The following is a 24,041-nucleotide window of genomic DNA, read 5'->3' on the forward strand; positions in this document are numbered from 1 at the left end:
CTAAAATTGCCCGGCCGCGACCATTGCTGTGCAACAGCTATAATTAATAATTGCTTTTTGCTGTTGTGAATATCAGAATATATTCTGAGCGATGAATGAAGTGGTTGCACTTTATTCAGAAAAAAGGTTAAGGCATTTGCCATTAATTGTTGTTCACTTGTTTAGATCCATAATTAATTCAAACCTGATTCCCTTACAAGAAACAACAGGGATCTAAGAAACTTCATCTGCACTGGCCAGTATCCAGGTATTTATTTCACAGTCACACTGGTTGAATTTTACTGAATACTGAAAAGTTACTGAATCGATTTCAAGTCATTGAATCGTATCGGATTGTATCGTTGAACCAATATCGTCCTTGAATCGTATCGGCAAACGAATCGAATCGTTGTTAAAACGAATCGTTACACCCCTAGGTTAAATGTATGTGACCTGAACAATGCAGTGATAACTTGTTAACTGATTTGATAAACTTCACAACATTAGAGAAACAAAACATCCACTCTTTTCACACTTTCAGCTGCTGTTTTTCCCCAAAACATTTGTGTAGATTTGAGTTAAAGTTATGTTTGTCACAGCACAGTCAGAAACAGTTGTAGCCTACTGTATGTAAATCTCTGGGAAGGTGAAAGAGACAGATGTACTTCACAAAGACCATGAGGTGAGTGTGGCAGGAAGCTCACTTTTGAATCTTACTGTATTATGACCATGAAAAACCAATCAGATACATCTGATGCTCTTACCTCACAATGACATCACATCCTTCCTTCACTTAAATACCTACAAGTGAACTGACAATAGACATTGTGAAGATGATCGTGTTGTGGATCACGTTGCTCGTCCTTCATCGTGGATGTAAGTGAAGTTTTATTGTGCTTTACAATCAAGAGTTTGTGTCAGCTGCATAATAACTCTTAGACATTGCACAGTAGTTTTTATTGAATGTTTTGTGTCTCTTCTTTAAATTCAGATTCACTGGCTCCAGTGATCACAGCGCAGCTCGGACAACCTGTGACCTTTACATGTGCTCTGTCTGATGTTGAGATTAACACCAAGCAAATCTACTGGTGCAAGCAAAGTGCCGGAGATGCTATGAAGTTAATTGTGTCAGTGTTTAGAACAACAGAACCTAAGTATGCGCCAGAGTTTTCTGAATCTAGATTCAAGACAAATATTGATGAGAGGTTTATGAACTTGACCATAGTGGGGACAAGTCAAGAAGATGAAGGACTGTATCACTGTGCAGTCCTGGATTGGTCTAATGTTAAATGGAGTGGGACATATTTGTTCGTGAAAGGTAAGTATTCCAGTTTCTCTATAAAGGTTTTTGAATTTACCTGAATATGTTTGTGGTGTTTTATTTTTAACAAAGTTCTTCTATTTAAAGGAACTTCTCAAAGGACATCAAACTATACTGTAGTTCAGCGGCCGACAGCGTCTGGTCCAGTCCGTCCAGGAGACTCAATGACTCTCCAGTGTTCAGTCTTCTCTGGCTCTGACAACAAGACGTGTCCAGGAGATCACAGCGTGTACTGGTTCAGAGCCAGATCAGATGAGTCTCATCCTGACATCATCTACACTGATGGATACAAACCTAGTAAATGTGAAGGCAGAACTGATGCACGTTCTGCTCCAAAGAGCTGCGTTTATCGCTTCACTAAGAACGTCAGCTCCTCTGATGCTGGGACTTATTACTGCGCCGTGGCCACATGTGGACAGATGTTGATTGGAAATGGAACAAAAGTAGACATTGGTATGATTTTCTGTGCAAATATTACAATTACTGATCAGAACTGATACGTCCCATTTTCCCCAAGAGGCATTGACAATATTTTTTTCTGTGTTTTCATGTGCAAACAGTGCCGGTGCGTACAGACCTGATTTCAGTTGGGATATTAATAGTCTGCTTGGTCATTTCTGTGGTTGGAAACATTTTCCTCCTCTGCAGCCGAAGAGCACGCAAACAATATAAAGGTAAGTGTTGTCAAGAACTAAAATTATTACAAATACATTTGTTACATTTATTCAATGTTCATTATGAGGTTAAATTTATTTAGTCACATAAAACTTAACAATATACTGTAGGTTCTAGAGGAAATTTACCAGTAGTCTGTAAGTAGTTAATTGGTGTCATCATCATAAAAGCAACATACATGTTAAAGACACACCTTTCCGTCCACATAGTCCTTGTTCTAACTTTGTGAACCTCTTTAAATTCAGCCTTTAAGTTGTTTAATTACAATAATGAAGATATTTATTTTATAATATTGCATTCTTATCTTCAGGAACGGAAACAGAACAGAATATCAATTCGCATCTAAAAGTCCATGATCATGTAAGTGACAATACGTTTGTTATTGTTCCATTCACATAATCTGTAAAATACCATATATTATATGGGGTTATATTTTATATATACACACACAACTATTCTGTTATTTTGTTAGACAGAGTGGAGCTGAAGTGAACGGAGTGAACTACGCTGCTCTGCATTTCTCGGAAAGAAAAACAACGAGAGGAAGAAATCAGAATGAGTTTGCCGAGGCCGAGGACAGTTTGTACTCTGAAGTTAACTATTGATAATCTTGATAATGTTGAGCATCAGAATTTAAGTGTTTAAACATGTTACATGATATGTTTGCAAATGTTTCTGTTTTTTGTTTTTTTTATCTTAGCTGAAAATTAAATGTTGCTTTATTATTGTGACATGTTTTGGCATACCAAGGCTTGTAAACATATTTTATATGAGCTTTTTTTGAACAGTGTTAACAAAAAATGTAAAATTATTGCAATAAAAAAATCTGCAAACAGCTAGCCTACTTATTGGATTTAAGACTGGTAGCATTGCCATTTCCTTTATAAACACACACAGCCTACATGGCACAGTGGACTAGTTCAGGCATCGTTCAGGTAAAAATCTTTCTGAATTTCTTCCTATGAAGTCTCAGTACTAGAGAACGAGCGGACCAAAAATTGTGACCATAACCAGTGGAGCACAAGACTGAATTTCTTTCCCAGTGCGATACTGGGACGGGACTTCTTAGTCAAATTCAAAACACTGCAGCGCTTTGTTTCCCCTCCCCCTCGCCCCCAGACTAGAGGTTGCCAGATAGCCACACGCTAACCTCTGCCGTGCTCCAGTTTTATAGCTATGGTACCCCGAGACTCACTCAGACAGTCTCTACAGTCTCAAAGTAAAGATGTAGCTAATATGTTAGATTGCATTAGTTACTACCTGCAGTGAGATCTGTTATCATAAGACAATATCTCCTATGTGTTCACGTTTCTGTAGGTTGAGCAGGTTGTTGATGAGTAGTTCGCTTTTTACTTTGACGGTTTTATTGCTCTGACTCACAGTAACTACGAGTGGAGTTCACGTCAACTCAGGTGATCTGCTTATTGTTTCACTTTACTGCTCTGATGCTACGCCCCGTGTGTGTGTGTGTGTGTGTGTGTGCAGCGCTGACATACAGACACACAGTTACCTTGCATCTACAGGAGCCTTAGTGCATGTTCTTCGCACCGTAAATGAGTCAACATATACTACGTGTTACCGCTGAATAATCAACAGGAGCAGCCCAGTGTTTTGTATCAGAAGGCAGAGTGACAGGCCGCTTATTTCTGTGGAGATAGTGGAGGTTGTTTTATCCCCCAGCCGTAGCTGTAGCTCAGTGGCTCAGCCTAACTGGCAACCTGGACGCCGAAATGTCACTGACTCTGTGATTGTGAGAGAGCGGTGGGTGGCACAACAGGCCAAAACACAAAATCAAAACATAAACATTATTTGCAGGCTGCAAATACATTTTTTTAAATGCGAATATTCTGGCTGTACTATTGTTGTTAGATCAGTATTTCATATTTTTTGTTACTCTCTGGTAACATATTGGGTGAGTTTAGGATTACTTGCCACACATTTCTTACATATAGCTCCTTTAATACTGGTTTGATAGATACTGTGGACTGCGTTTCTTCTCTTCCATGTGTACGTAACTTAAAGCAGATGTAAGCGATCCGGTCGTTTCGGCTAACTTCTTGTCAGCCGATGGAGTTAGCAGTCCCCGCCCTCGTGCCTATACGTCACCACATTCATGCGCATCCCTTGGCTGCACACACAGAGAGGACCGCCCCTTTATGCCGTTCTCTCTCCTCATTGGATAAAGGTTGTAGGATACAAGGAAAGTTTTCTCCTCGGCTTACAGCAGAGCAGAATGACTGACAGACCCGTTTCAGACCAAACACTCTATGTAAGTGATTGCTGTCGGAAGATATAACTATTTAAGACTTATATTAACACAAACATTCTGCTTACTTCTGCTTTAATGTTTGTCTATTTTCATCGGTGACTGACTACTATAGGCATGATAATGTTAGCTTACTCGTTGACACCAATATCATAAGTGTGTTCTGCTGTGGCTAGCTGGCTAACTTTGAGTGTGGTTACATTGTCTTTTTTGTGGTCTCTCGTGTAGACAGGCCATTTTAACAGGCCACTTCAGTTCCTGTTGTGTGGTTAGTGGCTGCTTTCACCAGACGTTTACATCTCACCTTGCAACAACTAGTGGTGGAGTGGTGGTCCTCGGTCACAGTGACCTTTTGACCTTTGGACCACCACAATGTCATGTGTTCATTATTGAGACCAAATGAATGTTTGTGTAAATGTAAAGACATTTTCTCACGAGGTAAATGAAAGAAAACACGACACCTCTTGTTGCAGCATGAAAATGTCTTCCATTTAAAACCTGTCCCCATATCTTTAAATGCAGATTTCATAGTATCACATTTCAAAACAATTGTTTGTGGCAACAATGATGTAATGTGCATCTTTTTTTTTTCATTCTTGGACTAATATGTAAAATGATGCTCCAATACAAAACATCCTTCCTGACCAATCAACAATAAGAATATAATATTGATACCATGTTTGTTCAGTGATCATTTCCAAAACTCTTCTTCAATTCTCAACCTTTGTTTAATGGACCTTGATGTTTTTTCTTTAATGGCATGCAATTTTAATCATATTTAATTCAGATTTTGAAAATAAAACACAAATAATAATAAATATTCTGTGACGGATAAGCAACATCATATCAAAACACAAGTGGTCTCATGTTAAACTAATCCACTGGATAATATTAAAAGCAATAACATTACAACCAAAATATTCCGTTATCTGATTTCCTTTACCTAAACAGGAATTAGAGCTGCAAATGTACATGAACAGTTTTTTCTTCCTCATTGGGACAGCACTTCACTGATAGTCTCTCACGCCTGCGTACATACTCTCCCGTGGTAGCTCCCTGTTAGCCGCCCATCTTTTAGCTTTTCTTGAGGAGAAATCCAGAGCTACATAGTTCAATGCAGCTTCACCGTCCTGCAAATGATAATTACGACTGAAGGTTAGAAGTTAATACCAGAAGCAAAAAAAAAAAAAAAAACACATTCAAAGCTTCGGTATCCAGTGCTGTCAAAGATGTAAGGCTAAACTGTTTGATATTCTTAAGGCAATATTGTCATTGAACATAACGCAAAATGATTACTGACAATTTCTTTGCAAAATATCCAAAATTGCAGTAATACATGAACCTGTAGTGCCTTGCAGCATTATTAAACTGTCTATTGGCAATGTTTATTAGACAAAAATCGCTGCAGCTTTATTTATTTACATTAAACCGAAACCACAGTCTTAGGTTGCCTAAACCTCATCACATACAGAAGCCTGCCCTTTGTACACCCACCAACCACCACCAGGTCGAGGCAAGCATTAGATATTTACCACAGAACTTTGCTGATCCTCTGCTGATCTGTTATGTTCAGCGTGACTGGAGGTGGTTACCTCCGCTGTCCCTGAAAACAAAACATTAATAAAATGCGTTGACACCTTTTTTGCAGCTCCACCTTACCGACTTATAACACATTAACCTTTATTTTTTTACTGATTATGACCAGGTGAGCAATATAAAGCAACTGATACCGTGGCTATAAACATGAATCAACTGATATAATCCCATGAAATTAGACCTTAATGATTATGCTTCAAAACCAAATTGAAATCAGTGCAAAAAAAACTCTTGACACCTGACTTACTTAACATATCAAATCATCCATATATATACACAATGAACCCACCTTTGCAATGTTCATAAACAGGCTTTAGCTTTATGTAGAGTATTAGAGCAACAATCACAATGACGCAGCCGGTCAGCAGTGCCCCAAGCATAATGTGAGTTTGGTGCAGTTCTTGTCCTGGAGGCAGAGAGGAACACAAAGAGACTGTCACATAAGTCTCTTACAAACAGTGCTCATCAACACTATAAAATCTGAGGGAAGACTAAAGTCATTTTGTTGTAGACAACCGTTTAATTTCTTGTCCAGTTAACAAATGTTAACTTTCGACCGCGCTGGTGCAGTTCTATTAATGGCAGCGTCTGCATGTTGAGTCATTGGTACTTTGGTTTGCACTGTATTATCTGTGATATCTGGACAACCTTTGGATGGGATGGATCAAGATCAAATTCAGATCAAACATTTATGATCCCCTGAAACAATAAACGTATGTATATATACCCAAATCTCTCAAAATGAATAACAAACAAAAGGACCAAATCAATAATAGGGTCAGCGCTTATCAGATTATATCGAGGTCCGTGAAAAATTTAATTGTACTACAATTTTATTGATTTATAGGCATTTTTCTGTCACGTTACTAACACTCCACTGGCAGGTCGACAATGTTTATATAAACTGTACAAGAAAACATGAACACTCGAGGGGCCTCAATGGAACAAAAAGTACCACAGGAAATGGAGAGTTAAGACACACACAGACTTGCAGAGATAGAGAGAGAAGCAAACAAAAAGAACAAAGAGAGGAAAAGATGCAGAGGCAGTGAAAACCCCACTCAAGACAGAGCAGCACGATATATGTGTCGCTACCACGGGTCCACCTCCTTGAGCCTGTGAACTGCACAGTTTAAACTGATTCAGTGGTTCCCAACCTTGAGCGCTTGACACAGATCTCATTGTGACTCTTTGTTCAACACCCAATGAGATAAAACCATCAAAGAAGCAAGGTTAAAAATGAATGTAGAAAGTGAGTGTAATTATAAACATGGATAAATTATGGTTACAAAAAGGAGCTGAAGTGTGCGGTCTCCTCTTTCTCTTTTCTGTCTACATTTATGTTTGAGGCCAGCACCTTTTTAAACTGGATGTGCGCAACCTTTCTACTAAATTATGGTTTATAACATGAATACATACTTGTCTCTACTTTGGTTCCTTGACCGAACAGGATTTTTCCGCATGTGACCACAGCACAGTAGTAAGTCCCATCATCAGAGGGGTCCTCCATAGTTTTGGACAAACTGTAGTCACAGCTCCGTTCTTCTTGTTTATCACTTATGTTGCTGTGAGTGTAAATGATTCCTGGATGAAATCCTCCTGATCCGGCTTTGAACCAGTGCACACTGTGTTCACCTGGACACTGGACTCTGGTTTCTTTGTGCGTGGAGAGAAGCGAACACTGGAGATTCACTGACTTTTCTCTCTTGACTGATGCTTTCTCTGGACTTTGTTTTACGGAGAAAGATGTCATCTGATCTTTGGGATCTGTGTGATTCACAAAAGGATATGAGAAAAAAAAATCTGCAATTGTTTGGATATTGACAAGTCAATGAACATACTTTACCATTCACAGCCAAAATTGTGCCATTAATGAATTTCATTAAGTATGCTCCTCCTGATTGACACAAGTACGTTGCTTCATCTTCTTTGCTCACGTTTCTTATGATAAGAGAATAAAGATCGCCCACTTTTGTGACATTGAATCTTGAGCTGTTAAATTGTCCTTTTAGATTCATTGTGTCGTACGTTCCTGAGACAACTGTTTCAATCATGTATCCAAAATTCAGCTTGTACCAGTAAAACAACCCGATGTCTTTCCCAATGATTGTACATATCAGAGTCACATTATCACCAGGTTCAGCCACAGTCAAAGAGATCTGTTGAGAAAACTCTGTTTGAACCAGAGCTGAAGGGAAGAGACAAATAAAAACTAATTACAACATGACACAATAAAAAAAACACTTAAAATTACAAAAATGATCTAACATTAAATACAACCTAACGTGTCACACAATAATTCACAGAAGAAGTGCACTCACACAGTCCTGATAGCAGAATCAAAGCAGCCAGTCCTCCAATCATTGTGTTTGACTGCCCCTTGCACAACTGGTGTCATCTCACTCAAATGACAAATTTAGTCACAAGGTGATAATGGTTGACAAAGTGGAAATCATAGTCATTGGCTGAACCACGGCAAATACACTTCCTGTGATATTTTGCATACTTGCTGTCCGTTTCCAGAGTATGCCTTTAAAGCAAATGGCTTTAAAACAATATTAAAACACTGAAAAACTTAATTCAGTATACACACAAGTATAAATAAATACAATTGAAGCAGTATTTTTTTTAACTGGGCATTCTGTTTTCTTTATGAAGCCTTGTTTGTGATGACCAAAGTGAAGATTTGAATGGTAAACCTTGTATAGTTTAACTGGATCAAGCACAGAGGTGATAACTGGGCAATGGACACATGGCTGGAGTTGTAGCTTCTTTCATTCCTGTGTTATCAAAGTATAATAATAATGACAAATCAGGCATTAGTCATAGCCTTAAGTGAAGGTATACATGTAAATTTAAATGTAGTTTCACATTAAAGTAGTGTGGGCTGTTCTGTGTGGTGAGGTTTTGTTTTGAGTCAGTTTAAACAGGCATGATAAAGCTTTGACAACAATGGTAGGTGTAATCTTGAGGTACTTTACACTATAACTCCACTCCAATATTGTTTTCACCTGTAGTTACTTGTTACTTTTCTTATAAAGATTTGATAACTGGATGAATTTCCATGCATGATTGCATTAATTCTAATTCAGCATTCAACAGTACTTTTCAGTGTGTTATTGTTGTGTTACTGTATTTTCTCTTCAACTGATTATCATCCATTGTTATACTAAATTCCTCAAGACACTGCAATAAATTTGAAAGTGCAGTGGGTTTTTTCTCACTGGTCCTCCTGCAGTTTGTGTGACAGGAACCATCAACAGTGAAAAAGACATTAAGGGTTTGTGTTCGTGGAAACTTCGAGCAGGACAGCAAACGTGAACAGCTGCCACCTGCAGCAACATAAACTTTTGATCTCTGACATGAAGAGAAATGGAGATGCCTAATTCATTTGATTCATGAACAACATGTAACGTGTTTTGTTTTTTTTCTCTGAAGTGACTTTCAGGCTCAAGCACTTATAATAAAAGTCTGTGTGCCAAGGAAGCCACAACTTTTTAAGCAACTCCCTGAAAGGTGAGAAGTGATGATGAAATAGAAAAAAAAACAGTCCACCGCAAAACTGCACAGATTGCACGAAGTGTTGCAGACCTAAGCTTTTATGTTTCTATGTTGATCACAGCTTGGTAATGCTGATGAAAACGTTGTGCTATACATTTCATAACACATAACAGCCTGAGATAGAAGTGATTTTTCTATGGTTTACAGTATTTGAGTTCAATCAGATAAAGTCTGGAGAAGAGCAACTGCTTTCATGTCACAAATACGGAGTTAGGACTGTCGGTCAGTCCACCGCTAACAACTGAGATGGTGCTTCATGTCTACATACTAGCTACTATGTCAATATGAGCATGTTAGCGTGTTATTATCTATTTATTTAATTTTTTATTTAACCCCAAAGTCCCATTGAGATCAGAAAACAGCAGCAGACAAGAAAGCTCTTCAGAGGGTCATCAACACAGCCCTTCAGCCATCATCTCCAGCTCTTCACCTGTTCAACCAGCTGCCCTCGGGGCAGGCGCTACAGGTCAATGAAATCCCGCACCACCAGACTGACAAACCGTTTCTTTCCCTGGGCAATACACACACTTAACAACCAATAACCTGAAAAACCTCGACTGCCACCTCCCATGTGTGATACCCCACCCACTGAACTCTACTCCCTCTGTCCACCCTCTAAGCTTTTATTTATATTGTGTGGTACATGTGTCCTAATTTTATTCTTTTATATGTAATTTATTTTTATAGAAGTGTTTCTTTTATTGCAATGACTGGAGTAGCACCTTGAATTTCGTCATGTTGATGCACTGTGTCAATATGATGACAATAAAGCTTCTAATCTTAACCTAATCCTGGCCAAGGTAGCAGGTTTGTCATTGGCATTTAGTTAAAAATGCTATTGTACATTGTCTTACAGAGCTGCTGGAAAGACTGTAGACTCATACTCTTGTTTTAGTTGGCGGTCTGGAAGAAAAAAACTTCCACTTCCATTCAGGGTGTACTAAAAGCATGTATTGAAGAACAAATGTAAAATTCTGTACCAGAGTCAGCTGCCCTTTCTCTTTTTGTACGTATGTGAGGTTTTGAGCTGACACCGATTGCCTGTGCACTGACATGGCCATGAACTGCCTAGCTTGCCTAATTTCACCACACGCGCTTGCTAACCAGGTCAACGTGCACAAGCATCAACTGTTCGGCCATTTAGTACGTGACATCTGTGGCATTCACACCACTCAGCTATTAAACTGTATGTGCTGAGGAAACATGAAAGACAGAAATACAAGTCTGACAAATTTGATGTCAATCCTTTATTTTTTTTAAAAAGTTTGGTTTCAACTGCAACACTAGCCCATCGCTGATTTGGAAAAATCTGTAACAGAAACAGAAACAAAAACTATCAGTGTGACTTTTAAAAAAGCCTTCAACGATTGTGTTATTTAAGATGAGCTGATTTCCTGTTTTCCACCTTTTTAAGTCGTTATCTTGTTTTCAGCATCCTCAGTTATGGTTACTAAAACCACTACTATACCAGGAAGTGTGTTACCCGCAAAAACAAAAAGAAATGCTAAAAGCTGTTGAATTCTTAAATATGTGTCCTTGTTCGACTCAATCACTCAATGAAACATAGGACAACAAATAGAATGAAATAGAGAGTAAGAAATGAATGCATAGGTCTATGAAGCTCCTTCCTCCTTGAAAGCAGTAGTAGCCAACAATGTGCTTTGATGATAAAAGTTCGCTGTACACAAGTCAACCGGTGTACTTTTACCACTTCAGAGCAAACACGTCATCTTCTCATCTCAGAAACTAGGAGAGCATGCCACAGTCTGCACCTACGTGTTACATAAATAGAGCTCTGCTAAAGTATCAGATTTTACTCCGTCTTCTCTCTGAAACTACAATCAACAGCCAACACCGATTTATATGGAGACAAAGAAAGATCAAAGTGTGTTTATCCTTCAGTTTCAAATTGCACTTCAATGATTGTGTTATATACACTTAGATAAATGTAAAATAAATGAGGAAGAATCTTAAATAAGTTGCCACTTGAGTGAAATGTGTCAGTCGGCCTGAGTGGGCGTGGAGCAGTGGTCTGCGCTTCACTGTGTGTACTAGCAACAAAGCGTCACTGGGTATGAACATGACATTTGTTACAGTGCTACAAAGAGCAATTGTTTATTGACAAACAAAAGACCCATGGACGTTGTTTCTGTCCATTGAGGCTAACAATAGACATTAAATGTGCAACTGCTGACATTAAAATAGTTTGTTTGAGTCAGCAAATGTTTTTTCCTTTTTATTCAGTTTCACAGCTCTGTGGTATGTGCAAGTCCATGCATGTGAAGCAACCAGCGAAACCACACACAGTAGCTGAGCTGTGATACGCAGGCTGTGGCTGGCTATTTTCGCAGCCTCCGACAGACCACCATGCATGTTTACTCAAAACGTACAAGTCTCTGGGCATCAACAGGAAATGGAGCTAGTTACAAGAAACCCCTGCGAGCTAAATTTAGCGAAACCGCCTAGTTTTGAATGCTGCCTTCCTGGATAAGCACCTGTTTATCGCAAATCAATATAGCCTACAACAATACCTATTCCTTACCTGCTTTCCGACACAGCCATTGTAGCTGCCTCCCACTGCTTCTAATCATTGTGCTAAACTAAGATAACTGCAATAGAGAGATTATTTGATATTGTCCTGTTTAATTTATTTCTTTAACTTCCTAAGATCATCACTGATACTTTAATTCAATGCAAGAACAGTAATGCAATTACATAATGCATGTTGCTTTCACAAGTTGATAGATTAAAACTAAAAACACCATAATATTAGTTTTAACATACACATATAACCTGCAGTTTGCAAGTGTGGTGTCTGCGGACAGAAAGATGAAGGTGGTGCATGACTATCAACCCCGGTGTCGTAAAAACAGGCAAGTTAGCGGAAATCAGTCCCTCACACCTTTTTACAGAGACGTACGTGAGACCGGTGACTGAGAAACTCTCCCACTGTCTCAACCAGTGAAGGTCAGAACCACTCCCCTGACGCCGCTGTGCAAACACTGTTAATAACTGCTCATACATGTTGCATCATAGTGCAGCTTTGTGTGTGTGTGTGTGTGTGTGTGTGTGTGTGTACTGTCGGCAGGTGAAAGCATTGGCCAAACAATCTCATATAGATTACGTTATTGTAACATAAGTAAAGACAGGGTGCTCTCTCTATTTTCACACATCCATCTCTGAGACAGGAAGTCATACAGTGAGTGGTTGTGATGCTGTAGAGCGTGTGAGCCAAACTCAAACCATCATCTTTGTATGTGTCATGAAGTTTTAGTCCACCAGTTCCTCTGAGGGTCAGTGGTGTCAGTGGATTCTCACAGTCCTCGTACCAGATCCCCCCCCAACAACCAAATGTGAGACAAAGACTGTTTTTATGTGCGACAATGTGGGACAATCATTACCAATGCGAGGAGTCAACAATGATGATAGTTTCTAAAATAAAAACAAAGACGGTAGGTTTCGATTATACTGCTGGGGCTTTTCATCCTGCAAATGCAAGACTGCATCACAAAGTAGGACAGTTCACTCACAGGGATTTTGAGAGTGCAGAGAAAGCAGAGTGACCGAGAAGACAAACAAAAAACTCTCTGTGACTATCCTCTGGTATTTCGATGTAGCTGTAGCGTCTATTTTACTTCGTCGTGGCCTCCATCAATTTGTCAGGTTTCCAAAAACAGCAAGGAAGCACAGATGAAGAGAGTGGCAGGCTAACCTGCATTTCACCTGCATGCCCTGACTGACTGATGACATGATGACACAGTATTTAGAGTGATATTTTACAACAACAAAAAAAACGTCAGTCTTGCAGTGCAGTGTCTTGAAAACTAGAGCAGGTTTTAAAAATGCAAACAAACTTAGAGCTAATCAGAATGCAGGACATTGTCTCAATGTGTGATGTGGGGACAAGGGAAGAAATTGCTGTGCAGTCCTGCACAAAGTGGGACACCTGGTCACAACTGGTGTTTGATACTTTTTACAGCTACTCTCTGAGTTTTAGTGACAAAATAACCATGATACTACAATTGCAATTGTTACAATGATTGGTTAGCTCAGTGAGGCCAAATAGGCCTGATTGAGCAACACTTATTTTGGAGGTGTTGCACTGAGTGCAGCAGGTTTGTAGATCTGTATGTGCAAGGCCCTCATGACATACACGCATGATTGGCTTCGTATATCCTTTTAGCGAAACTGTAATGTCCGAGTGCAGGATTAGCTGATCCACTTTAACGCCAGATCACCATGAATAGGCTACCTGTAGAGCTTTTGTGTGAAAGAAAATTACATTAGATTACAACATCATAAAAAGACATGTTTCTGTGTCTTTTATGTGTATGCTGCGGAGTGCTTTGATTGTTTTATGCTTTGCTGTCTTGAGGAGGCAGAAGACAAATTTCCACTATGGTGGACAATAAAGTCTTTCTATTCTATTCTAAAAGAAAAATGATTCACAATTACATAGTAAACACAGCTTCTCTACAGCGAAGAGGGTGTGAGTGAATGAGCAGCAGGTTGTTTCAGAACAGATAATCACGAGTGCTCAGTATATTACCGTCAAAGAAGTTCCCATGATGTTCAGTCACGTGCATGTTTACTCATCTTCATTGCTTTTTGCAGAGACAATAACAAGCAGTATTGTGTAGTTTTTCTAAATATCCAGCTATGATTACTGCTCAATCAGTGCTCACTCAGCAGCAGAGAGGGCTGTTGCTCATGGGTGTGCCCCTCTGTTTGACTTCCATCAAAGCAGGATTGGTTAATATTAACTACACTTATCAGCTCATAAAGTTGAACTGCCCAGCGTTGTCACTGTCGCGATACATTTCTCACCACCACACCTTACTTGTGTGTGTCTACAATGAGCCAGTTAGCACCTGTCAGCATTCCCTGTTTGATAAGTGTCTACATCCCCTCTGTGAAATAGCTTATTACATATTTTAATCATGGCGAAGCTCTGGTTCTTGGTCTACCTGTGGAGTGTTTGCTACTTTAAAGTTTCAGCTTTTAACCTGGACACTGGGAATGTGCTGCGGTGGAGTGGAGATCCAGGAAGCTTGTTTGGTTTTTCTGTTGCCTTTCACCAGCAGCTGAGTCCGACCAGAAAGACACTGTGAGTAGAAATGAGCTATACTCGATTTAAATGTAAGTAAATTCAGTAGGATTCTGTATCTGTCTCACTGTTTGAGGTATTTGCCCTCAGATTACTGGTTGGAGCTCCACGATCGAAACACCTCAACCAGGTGAATGTTACAGGTGTCGTTTACCGGTGTGATCTGACCACAACATCCGAGCGCTGTCAGCCCATTGAGTTTGATAATGAAGGTTTGTTTGCTTATTCTAACTGAAATCACAAGAGTTATCTTGGTATGTTTAAAGCCATACATTCATATCATGAGTAAAGTACATACTCCGTAACTTCCAGGTACTTTATTTATTTTCAGTCATTTAATGCTCTTTACTCAACTACAATTCAGAGGAAAATATCATCCTTTATTTTATTTTGATGTTTCTCTGTTTCTTGTCAAATTAAGACTTTACCTATAACACAATTTGTGGTAAAAATGAAAAAATTAAAATTGTCATCATAGATTAAATCACCGGCTCCCATACTTTTGGTTTTATTTTCTCTTCTTGTTTAATTAAAATGTCTGAGCCACAGAGGTTCAAACAATTAATCCACATTTCATGCTGCATAATTTAGTCATTTTTATTTTTTCGTCGCATTCATCACCCTTCAGATTTATTTTGTGACACATCGACTGGGACCCTCTGGATCAAACTTTATATAAAGTACTTAAAACTGGTTGACATGCTGCTTATAGACTAATGTATCAGTATTAACTATGTTATAACCTACATATATAATGACACCAAGCAAAAGGTGCATTTTACAGCTATAATTTGATACTTTAAAGACGTTTGTCCAAATATGTGCATTTTCTCAAGTAGGTGTTTGAAAGCTGGTTTCTTTTAATTATTGTAATTTTACTATAATTACATATTGGAGACACACAGTGAGCTCAGCTTGTTTATTTCACTAGCGTTCCTCGATAGTAAAGGCGTAGACGGCCAGTGGATGGGAATCAGTGTGACGAGCCAAGGCCCTGGTCAAAATGTAATGGTAAGTGAAACACTCCACTTTGATAGGACAAACGCAGATTAGAATGAAATGATCGACAGATTTTGTAATTTTTTTGTGTTTCATCCCCCTCCTCTGAAGACTTGCGCTCATCGGTACAAGCAGTGGAGCCCGCGTCCGAGCAGCAGTGACCCTCACCTGGTGCTGACGGGTCAGTGCTACCTCCTAGGAGATGACCTGAAGGTGGGGAATGAACACAGGTCGTGGAGAAGGGTAGTTTGTGATTCTGACCACCTCGGCAGACGTCACAATGACCACCAGTGGTTTGGATACTGCCAACAAGGCCACGGAGCGTCTTTTGCAAAGGACAACAGATCCCTGGTGTTCGGAGCACCTGGGGCTTACCAGTGGAAAGGTAGAAATAACACATACAGTGATATGAATCGGGTGTTTTCTGCAGTACTTTTTTAAATTTCACCATCTTGTATTTCATTTTGCGATGTGCTTACAGGGATTGTGCGACTGGAGGACTTGGACAACCAGGACTTCGACAACTTGGATGAAGACCCACGTGAAACTGGGGACATCGACCTGTTCGACACAAAGCTCATTCCTCTCAAGGACAACAGCTACCTGGGTCAGTTTCTAGTCTAGCAGGGCCGTTGCTAAGAATTCTGGGCCCCTGAAAGAATACTAAAGTGGGCCCCTACCCCCTAACTTTTCCACTTTTTTTCTTAGACTGCGTATGTGTTATCATTTTTTATTTAGCCTACTTTGTTTTCTTGCTAATGCAGCATTACTATGATCATTAGTCAGGGTCTTATGCAGAATAATTTAGTCATACAAAGATTAGACTACTGGGGTTTTTTGTGGGCCCTACTGGGCACTGGGCCCCTAGAATTATCATCACCTTTCTCCCCTATACAACGGCCCTGAGTCTAGTCTTAGTCTTAGTTAATTATGGTATTTAAAGTTGCACTTTTCTTCATAAATCTGATGATTAATGAAACATTATAAAGTTGATGAGCTTTATTGTGATTTCAGCCAAATTCAGGAGAATACCATAAAACTAACTTAATTTCTTTGCTGTCCAGGTTTCTCCACTGACTCCGGTATGGCCCTGATCAGGAAGGGTGAGCTGACGATCGTATCAGGAGCGCCTCGAGGGGGCTACAGCGGCCAGGTGGCGTTTCTGAAGAAGGATCCTGTGGCAAAGAGAAGTTTGTCTGTGGAGGTTGTACTCTCCGGTCCATGCCTGGCCTCCTCCTTTGGCTACGACGTGGCAGTGGTAGATTTTAATGGTGATGGGTAGGTTTTACAGAAGAACCCCATTTTGATGAAGACTTAGAAAATTGTTCAGGTAACCTATTTTATGGCACTCTGTAGACTCTCAAAGAAAATCTTGTTTCTTGGATAATATCTTCATATCTGACATCATGGCCTTTAATTAGCACCAATATGACCATCGTAGGATTTTTTTGGGAGATCCTTTGTAAAGGTAAATGGACTTGCACTTATTAGCGTAAATGGACTTGCACTTTTCTAGTCACTCAAAGCACTTTGCACTGTTTTTGTCGCATCCACCCTTTCGCAAACACATTCATACACCTCTGTTTGCAGACAGGCTTTTTGGGGGCTAATCAATCACACACATTCATACATCCGGTGATACATCGGAAGGCAAGTGTGGGTTCAGTGTCTTGCCCAAGGACACTCTGACAAGGTTATATATATTTTGAAAATATATATATAACACTGACATCTTTAGGTTAGTGAAATTTAGCTCAGATCCAGATTATAATCCAGATGTGTCAGTGAAAATGTTCAGCTTCGGTGGAAGTATGTGCTCAACTGAGTGCCGTTCCGGTTTCTATACACAGTAACACAATCTACAAGACAAAACCTTTAGTAAATAGTTTAATAGCTCATTACTCAAGTGGTGTGCCAAAACAAACTAGCTCATTGTTTCTGTCGTGTTACTGCAGGTGGGAGGACCTTGCTGTAGGAGCACCACAGTTATTTTTCAAAAATGGTACAGTTGGAGGAGCCGTCTACGTCTACATCAACAACAAGGGAAAAAACTGGGAGCATGTTGTCCCAACGAAGCTTCTTGGACACAGAGACTCGATGTTCGGCCTTGCAGTGGAAAATATAGGAGATATCAATCAAGACGGCTATGGAGGTTGTGTCATTTTAATGTTAAATATATGAAGGGCTTATTCGAAAGTAATGTAAATTCTTTGTGTCTGGTAATTACACAATAACAAAATCATAAGTGTTGCCAAGTAGGAAAACTTGACTGTTTATAATTTGATTGATAAGAGAAAGAAAGCTCTTAGCAATGATGCAAGTTCAAACCACACAAATGCTACATATTCTACATTTGTAGTGCAGTTATATATGTGACAGTTGAGGTTCTTGTCACTTTGCCTCCCTATGGGTGACTGGCAAGCGCACATGACTATTACCTGGGAGGTGTGGGTTCAATCCTCACCCAGGCCCTCTTCACCTTGCCACATATAGTTAAATCCAAACTTCTGCATCCAAAAGAGACTCAACTGCAAACAAACTTTTAGCATTTTGGGACCAGTGACTAAGTGCTAAACTGCAATTTTTGTTGTCATCACACTAAATGTTGTTCTTTGCTGACAGACATTGCTGTGGGGGCGCCATATGATGGTGATGGCCGGGTATATATCTACTGTGGCTCATCAAATGGTATCCACCAAAAGCCAGCACAGGTGAGGTTTGTCGGGTTCGTCTGTCACAATTTCAATTTTGTTTAAGATATGTGAAAGAACAGATCTGATATTCTGTCTTCTTTATAGGTACTAACATCTGGATCTGACAAAATGAAACTGTTTGGATATTCTCTGTCCGGCAACTTGGATGTGGACGATAATCAGTATCCTGATTTGGCTGTGGGATCCCTCTCCGATTCAGTTTTTGTTTACAGGTAATTTCACAAAATGAAATGCTCTCATATTAAGTGTTCAAGTTAAACATTGCCCAGAAGAGACTCGCAGATTAAAAGCCTGTTTATTAGCTTTGTTTTATCATTTTGCTCACCGTTTACATGTTCTGGTTTGTTTGTCATGTCTTTTCCTAGACGTTTTTTCACAATTTGTACTTGCTTATTGAGTTTTGAAATAATATACAGCTTTTTTAATTAAATCTAAAGTCTAAGTTTCATGGTGCTTTATCAGACCTGGAAGATGATTAAATGTTTTTTTTTTTCAAGTTTCATTTCCTTTGTTGCTTTTTACAACTGTTTTACTATCTCAGATCCCAAACCAAGTCATTTATGAAGCCCTGTCCTTCCTTTGTTGCCTCTCTTGCAGAGCGAGGCCAGTGGTCAGTGTCAGCATCTCTCTGGTGGTGAGACCGAAAGAAATACACATCACAAAGGAACCATGTGATAAAAGCACATGGTAGGATCAACTCTAACACTAAGTATGACATTGTGTAATTGCAGGCTTATTGGCTTCTGACCCTGACGTCTCTTTGCACACATTTCTGTCAAGTGTTTTTGCAGCTCGGGCATGTTTCACCTATACAGCACATCAAGCATCATTCAACCCCAAACTCAGTAAGTTTCCTAATTGTCAGTTCACGTCTCTTTTTGCTATACTGTAGTCTACGTTTTTTTGCGTGTTTGGGAACTTAACTTGTTTATAACAGCAGTTGTGGTAATAATCAGTCTTTCATGTTTCCTCTGTAGTGCTCAACTACACCTTTGAGGCTGACGCTGACAAGAGGAAAGCCGGGCTTCCTCCCAGAATCGACATTCGTGGTTTGACTCATGGGAAACTGGAGCTGTCAGGACAAGGAAGGAAAATCTGCACTGACGCTGAGCTCCGACTTCTGGTACTGTCTCAATAATAATGAGTAAAAGTAATGAATCCTGGTTCTGCGTATGTTGTGTCACTGTTATTGGGATGCCTGAGAAAAAAGTGTTTTGTGGCCTCTTGTCCAAGTGTCCATTAAGTGAACCCATTAAACATCAAGCAGCACATATTAAACCAAAATAAATCTCTTCTGTTCCAGCGTGATATCATAGATAAGCTGTCCAGAATCCCAATCTCTGTCTCAATGTCTCTGTCGAATGCGAGAAGTGGGGCAGGTCCTGTCCTCAACCTCTACCAAAACGACACCAGTGTCTCAGAGGTACCAATGTGTGTGTGTGTGTGTCCATTTGTTAGTGTTTGTCAATTTAACTCTTTTAGAAATGTGTCTATTTGTGTTGGAGACCAGGCCAAGCTATGTTTTTTTTGTTTTTTTTTAAAGTTATAATCCACATAGTCTAAATAGATTACTCCTGCTCTGTTGTGTTTCACAGATCATCCTAATAAACAAGGGCTGTGGCAGTGACAACATTTGCCAAAGTAATCTGGAGTTACAGCACAAGTTCTGCTCCAAAAAAACACAAAAAAATCCAGATGTTTGCACATCACTGGCCAGGTAAGGCAAACAAGGTAAACCAACAGTAACCAGACAAACAGAGCAACATGAATGACAGTTACCTCAGCATCCACTCTCATCCTGGGTTTTGTCTCTAGAGAAGATGGTGTAGCAGTCATCACTCCCTCTATGGAAGACGTCGCCTTAGAGATCACGGTGACCAACAGAAACGGTGACGATGCTCACCAGAGTCACATAATCATCACGCTCCCAGAAACTCTTCATTACTCCTCTATAGTCCACAACACAGCAGCAGTGAGTATATAAAAATGACAAGTGTGTAACAAGGGCTGTCAATTAATTAATTAGTGACTGTCTAATCACAATTAATCACAAATTAATAACACATTTTTGTTTATTAAAAATATACCTTATAAGATATTTTCAAGTATTTGATAATTGGAAAATATGCGTCTTTCTTTGAGTAAATGTAACTTTATGATACATTCACCAAAACAATGATAAATACTGACAGATCCCCTTAAAGACCAAAATAACTTTGACAGATCTAGTGAAAACTTTTTCATTTTTTGTGGTTGCTGTCAGCCTGTGTTTTCTTTTTTTATTTATTTGTCCATTAAAGAATAAAATCATTATTTAAAAAAAAAATATATATATATATACTCAAAAAAATAATAATTGGGGATGACAAAGCTATTACAAAATAAAAACTACAAAGAGGGGGAATGGTGGTTTACATACAGACTTTTTTTTGCAAGATCACCTAAACATTTTCTCTATTTTTTTCCAGTACAGTTAAATTTCTTTGTTTATATTTATTTATTTATTTGTATATTGATACATGTGCATGCACCGTATGTTTATTTGTATCCACAGGAAACACAATTGACTTGTACAAGCAATAAAAATGGAACATTTATAGACTGTGAACTGGGAAACCCCTTAGAAAGAGATGCTGAAGTGAGTATCAGACATCACTTTACCTCGTATTCATATCATCACCTGAACACTCTGTTACGAGACTCTATCGTTCCCTCTAGGTTACGTTTTATGTGATGCTCACAACGTCCAGAATCTCGCTGAGTACAAAAAACGTCAATGTGACCATGCAACTTCAAACGTGAGTGGAGTGAGGAGATTGTGGAGAAAACTGGCACCAGGTATTGACCAGCTGACAGTCTGCACATGATTATGAATAAACACAATTTGTTATTTAATTTATGTAGGACAAGTGTGCAGACCATACAACCAGTTGAGGCATTAGCCAGAGTGGTTTTTGAGCTGGAGATGCAAATATATGGGTAGGTACTGACTGTAATTAATGCTTCTCATTGATAGATGAGAATGTCAGATATAGTATATAATGGTCTGTGTTTGTTTGTTTGTTTGTTTGTTTCTTTGTTGGGTTGCTTCTTAGACAAGCCAAACCTTCCCAAGTGTCACTTGGTGAAACCTTGATTGGTGAAAGTGCCATAAAATCAGTGGATGAAATCGGAACGCCGGTTCAATATGAATTCAGGGTGAGAGGCACCACGACAGCTAAAAAAAAACCCTAGAATTTCTTTTCAACACGAGACAATTCATGAAAACTGATCATTTAATATTTTTCAGATAATGAGTCTGGGCAGATCATTGAAATCTTTCGCCAACGCCTCACTGAACATCTACTGGCCAAAGGAGAATTCAGTGGGAAAATGGCTGCTGTACCTGACTCAGATCACCAGTGAAAGTGTACAGTCTGTCTCCTGCTCGCCTGTGCATGAAATCAATCCACTTAAACACATGAAGGTAATAAAACACGTCTGCACCTTTAGTTTTATTGTTGTAATTAGACATAACGCCCTGTAACATGATAATGTTTTATGTGAAGGGTTGGCATGGCTCCTCGAGGAAAAGACGTGAAGCTGAATATGAACCCCTTTCCACTGACGGGTTTCTGTCATTTCTCCCATCGAGACGAAAATTCAAAACATTGGTAAGGTTTTAATTAATCAGAGACCCACACAGAAACTAAACAGTTATGGTAAAGCAGATCATTAAGTCATTTCGATTTATCCTCTGGGGAACGTTAATGTCTGTACATGACCATACCAAGTTGAATGTGACCTTCGGCCTGTTGCTCTCTCCTCCTCAGACCTGTTCAGATGGACTGAAGTGCGTGGAGATACGCTGCCCTCTGCTGGGCTTGGACAGTACTGCTAGGGTGGTTCTGCACACACGACTCTGGAACACCACTTTTACTGAGGTTACACAATTTGGATTTGTGTGTGTGTGTGTGTGTTTTGTTGTTGGCTGCAACCTGTAAATCATTATTACTCAGAACTACAAAGCATGAGACCACTCACTCATTTATTTTGTTTCTCCCGTTTAGGATTACAGCTCTTTAAATTATCTTCACATTGTTGTGGACGCTGCCCTCAGTTTAAACAACTCTCCAGAGAATATTGGACTTAAACCAGAGAAGCCTGTGACCAAGGTAAATTATGAGCATTGCAGACTTTTTTTTTTCTTTTACTTTTTTCTCCAAATTGGGTTCAGACAATGACAATTTGCATGAAATTACAAAAAATGACTTCACATTTAACCAAAGGAAGATGTTGTTAATGTGCTTTAAAATATCCACAGGTAAGACTGACAGTGTTTCTTGAGAAAAAGACCAAAACTCTCAACAAAGTGGCCTGGTGGATCATCCTTTTAACAGTCATAGCTTTGCTCCTGATATTGGCACTCTTCGGCTACTTCATGTGGAAGGTAACAAATTCACTTACCTGACACAGCTCTGTTTCTTTCTCTTTTTTTTTGTTTTTAAGTATTTTTTTGGGCATCTTTTACCTTTATTTGACAGTATAGTTGAGAGAAACAGGAAGGGCTGCCTGATGCGGGATTCCAACCAGGGCCGACTGCAGTGAGGACTGTAGCCTCTGCATATGGGGGCGCCTGCTCAACCCACTGCTCCACTCTGCGCCCCGTAGCTCTGTTTCTTTGTTGACTGTGCAAAAGTAACTGGTAAAATAGTTCTGCTATATTCCACATATGCAAAGATTTAATATAGTCTGATAATGCTACATAGCCAGCATTGATATTAGGAGCTCAGTCTGTCTAAATGAAATCAGGATCAAACGTCTGTGGCAAAAACAAACTTGCAAATACCCCCTTTAATTATTGTCGGTTTTTAATGTAATAATGGGTTTTCTTCAAAGAGATAATTTGTAGATATGATTTTTATCTGAGACTTTTCATTATGAATTTCTTTACAAGCCACAGCATGAACTGATCATACTTTATTTTCTATCCTTGCCAGCATGAATATCTCAACTGTCTCCCACACAAGAAGCTTTCAGATGATAAAGATCCAGAGAGTTCTGCTCTAAAAGGCTAAAAGAAGAAACCAAGGGCGCCCTGATACTTCAGTGGTTTGACACAGCTGAGATCACAAGGGTCTGATTCTGGCTAGTATTAAAACTGCTGCATTATGGTGATAATTGATGATATGTATGTACACATACTTGATACAGAACTGTTGTGCATTTTAACTCATTGCAAAGGTAATACTTGAAATATGGATCCTTTTTTTACTGATAGCTTTTGGAAGAATGACAAAATAAAGAGCTGAAAAAGAAACAAGACACATTTTCTTTCAATTTTTTAATGAAGCAGAAAATATCACTTGTTTGATTCCAAAAAAAATTGTTACGACAACATGAAAAAAAAGTTGTGTTATACTTTCACAATGAAAGAATTAATGTGCGAGTAGTGGCTAATGGATGAGAGGTAAAAACAAAAAAAATATTTTCCTGAAATTCAATGGAAATATTGCAGCCACCACATCCTCATCTGACTGCTGATCATCGAAAGCACATACAATTACAATACTGTTGCCTTTGAAATACAGTGAAACACTTTTTTTTTCATTTGTTGTTGTGCAACATAATACTGTGTTTGTGGTGAAGTCTTGAACGTGGTCCCTACTGTCTTGAAAGAGTTTCATTCCAAAATAAGACATTGACTTTTGATTGCTGGTCAGTAATATTTAATTGATTATTTACAAAGGAGTGCCTTTTTTGATCATGGGATCCTCATAATGAGTAATAAAATACTCCTTTTTCTGACAGAAATGGACACGATTCAGAATGAAACCCTTCTCT

The 24,041-nt window shown here is 39.1% G+C and overlaps 2 protein-coding genes and 1 pseudogene across 3 annotated transcripts; 2 read left to right on the forward strand and 1 right to left on the reverse strand.

Annotated features, from left to right (window-relative positions):
• The first annotated feature begins 812 nt into the window (after positions 1-812).
• LOC146979463 (signal-regulatory protein beta-2-like) lies at positions 813-2,204 on the forward strand. Its single transcript, XM_085788922.1, has 5 exons — positions 813-855; positions 971-1,297; positions 1,388-1,753; positions 1,861-1,974; positions 2,185-2,204. Exons 1-5 carry the CDS (start codon positions 813-815, stop codon positions 2,202-2,204), a joined length of 870 nt encoding a protein of 289 aa, XP_085645048.1.
• A 2,909-nt stretch (positions 2,205-5,113) lies between these two features.
• Positions 5,114-8,311, reverse strand: LOC146979464 (uncharacterized; annotated as a pseudogene). Its single transcript, XR_015036847.1, has 6 exons — positions 8,132-8,311; positions 7,684-8,100; positions 7,257-7,604; positions 6,127-6,285; positions 5,774-5,844; positions 5,114-5,371 (listed from the first exon to the last, which is right to left on the reverse strand). The product of XR_015036847.1 is annotated as an uncharacterized LOC146979464 (transcript).
• A 5,912-nt stretch (positions 8,312-14,223) lies between these two features.
• LOC146979465 (integrin alpha-6-like) lies at positions 14,224-23,501 on the forward strand. Its single transcript, XM_085789290.1, has 25 exons — positions 14,224-14,505; positions 14,596-14,717; positions 15,437-15,516; positions 15,616-15,889; positions 15,986-16,111; positions 16,569-16,782; positions 17,460-17,656; positions 18,127-18,215; positions 18,303-18,430; positions 18,816-18,905; positions 18,999-19,063; positions 19,196-19,341; positions 19,522-19,641; positions 19,814-19,935; positions 20,034-20,190; positions 20,773-20,856; positions 20,937-21,016; positions 21,123-21,197; positions 21,314-21,416; positions 21,508-21,684; positions 21,767-21,871; positions 22,031-22,141; positions 22,268-22,372; positions 22,522-22,647; positions 23,198-23,501. The coding sequence occupies exons 1-25, from the start codon at positions 14,339-14,341 to the stop codon at positions 23,273-23,275; spliced, it is 3,141 nt and encodes a 1,046-aa protein (XP_085645416.1). The 5' UTR covers positions 14,224-14,338; the 3' UTR covers positions 23,276-23,501.
• The last annotated feature ends 540 nt before the right edge of the window (positions 23,502-24,041 follow it).

This window comes from Trachurus japonicus, chromosome 10 (assembly GCF_045865225.1).
Source record: "Trachurus japonicus isolate A0001 chromosome 10, Traja_1.0".
Classification (NCBI taxonomy): domain Eukaryota; kingdom Metazoa; phylum Chordata; class Actinopteri; order Carangiformes; family Carangidae; genus Trachurus; species Trachurus japonicus.

Coding starts and splice junctions, on each gene's coding strand:
- LOC146979463 (XM_085788922.1), top strand. CDS start 813: ATGATCGTGTTGTGGATCACGTTGCTCGTCCTTCATCGTGGAT. Junction 1,298..1,387: donor GACATATTTGTTCGTGAAAG/GTAAGTATTCCA, acceptor TTCTATTTAAAG/GAACTTCTCAAAGGACATCA. Junction 1,975..2,184: donor AGCACGCAAACAATATAAAG/GTAAGTGTTGTC, acceptor CCGTCCACATAG/TCCTTGTTCTAACTTTGTGA.
- LOC146979465 (XM_085789290.1), top strand. CDS start 14,339: ATGGCGAAGCTCTGGTTCTTGGTCTACCTGTGGAGTGTTTGCTACTTT. Junction 21,872..22,030: donor GACGAAAATTCAAAACATTG/GTAAGGTTTTAA, acceptor TCTCCTCCTCAG/ACCTGTTCAGATGGACTGAA. Junction 22,142..22,267: donor GGAACACCACTTTTACTGAG/GTTACACAATTT, acceptor TCTCCCGTTTAG/GATTACAGCTCTTTAAATTA.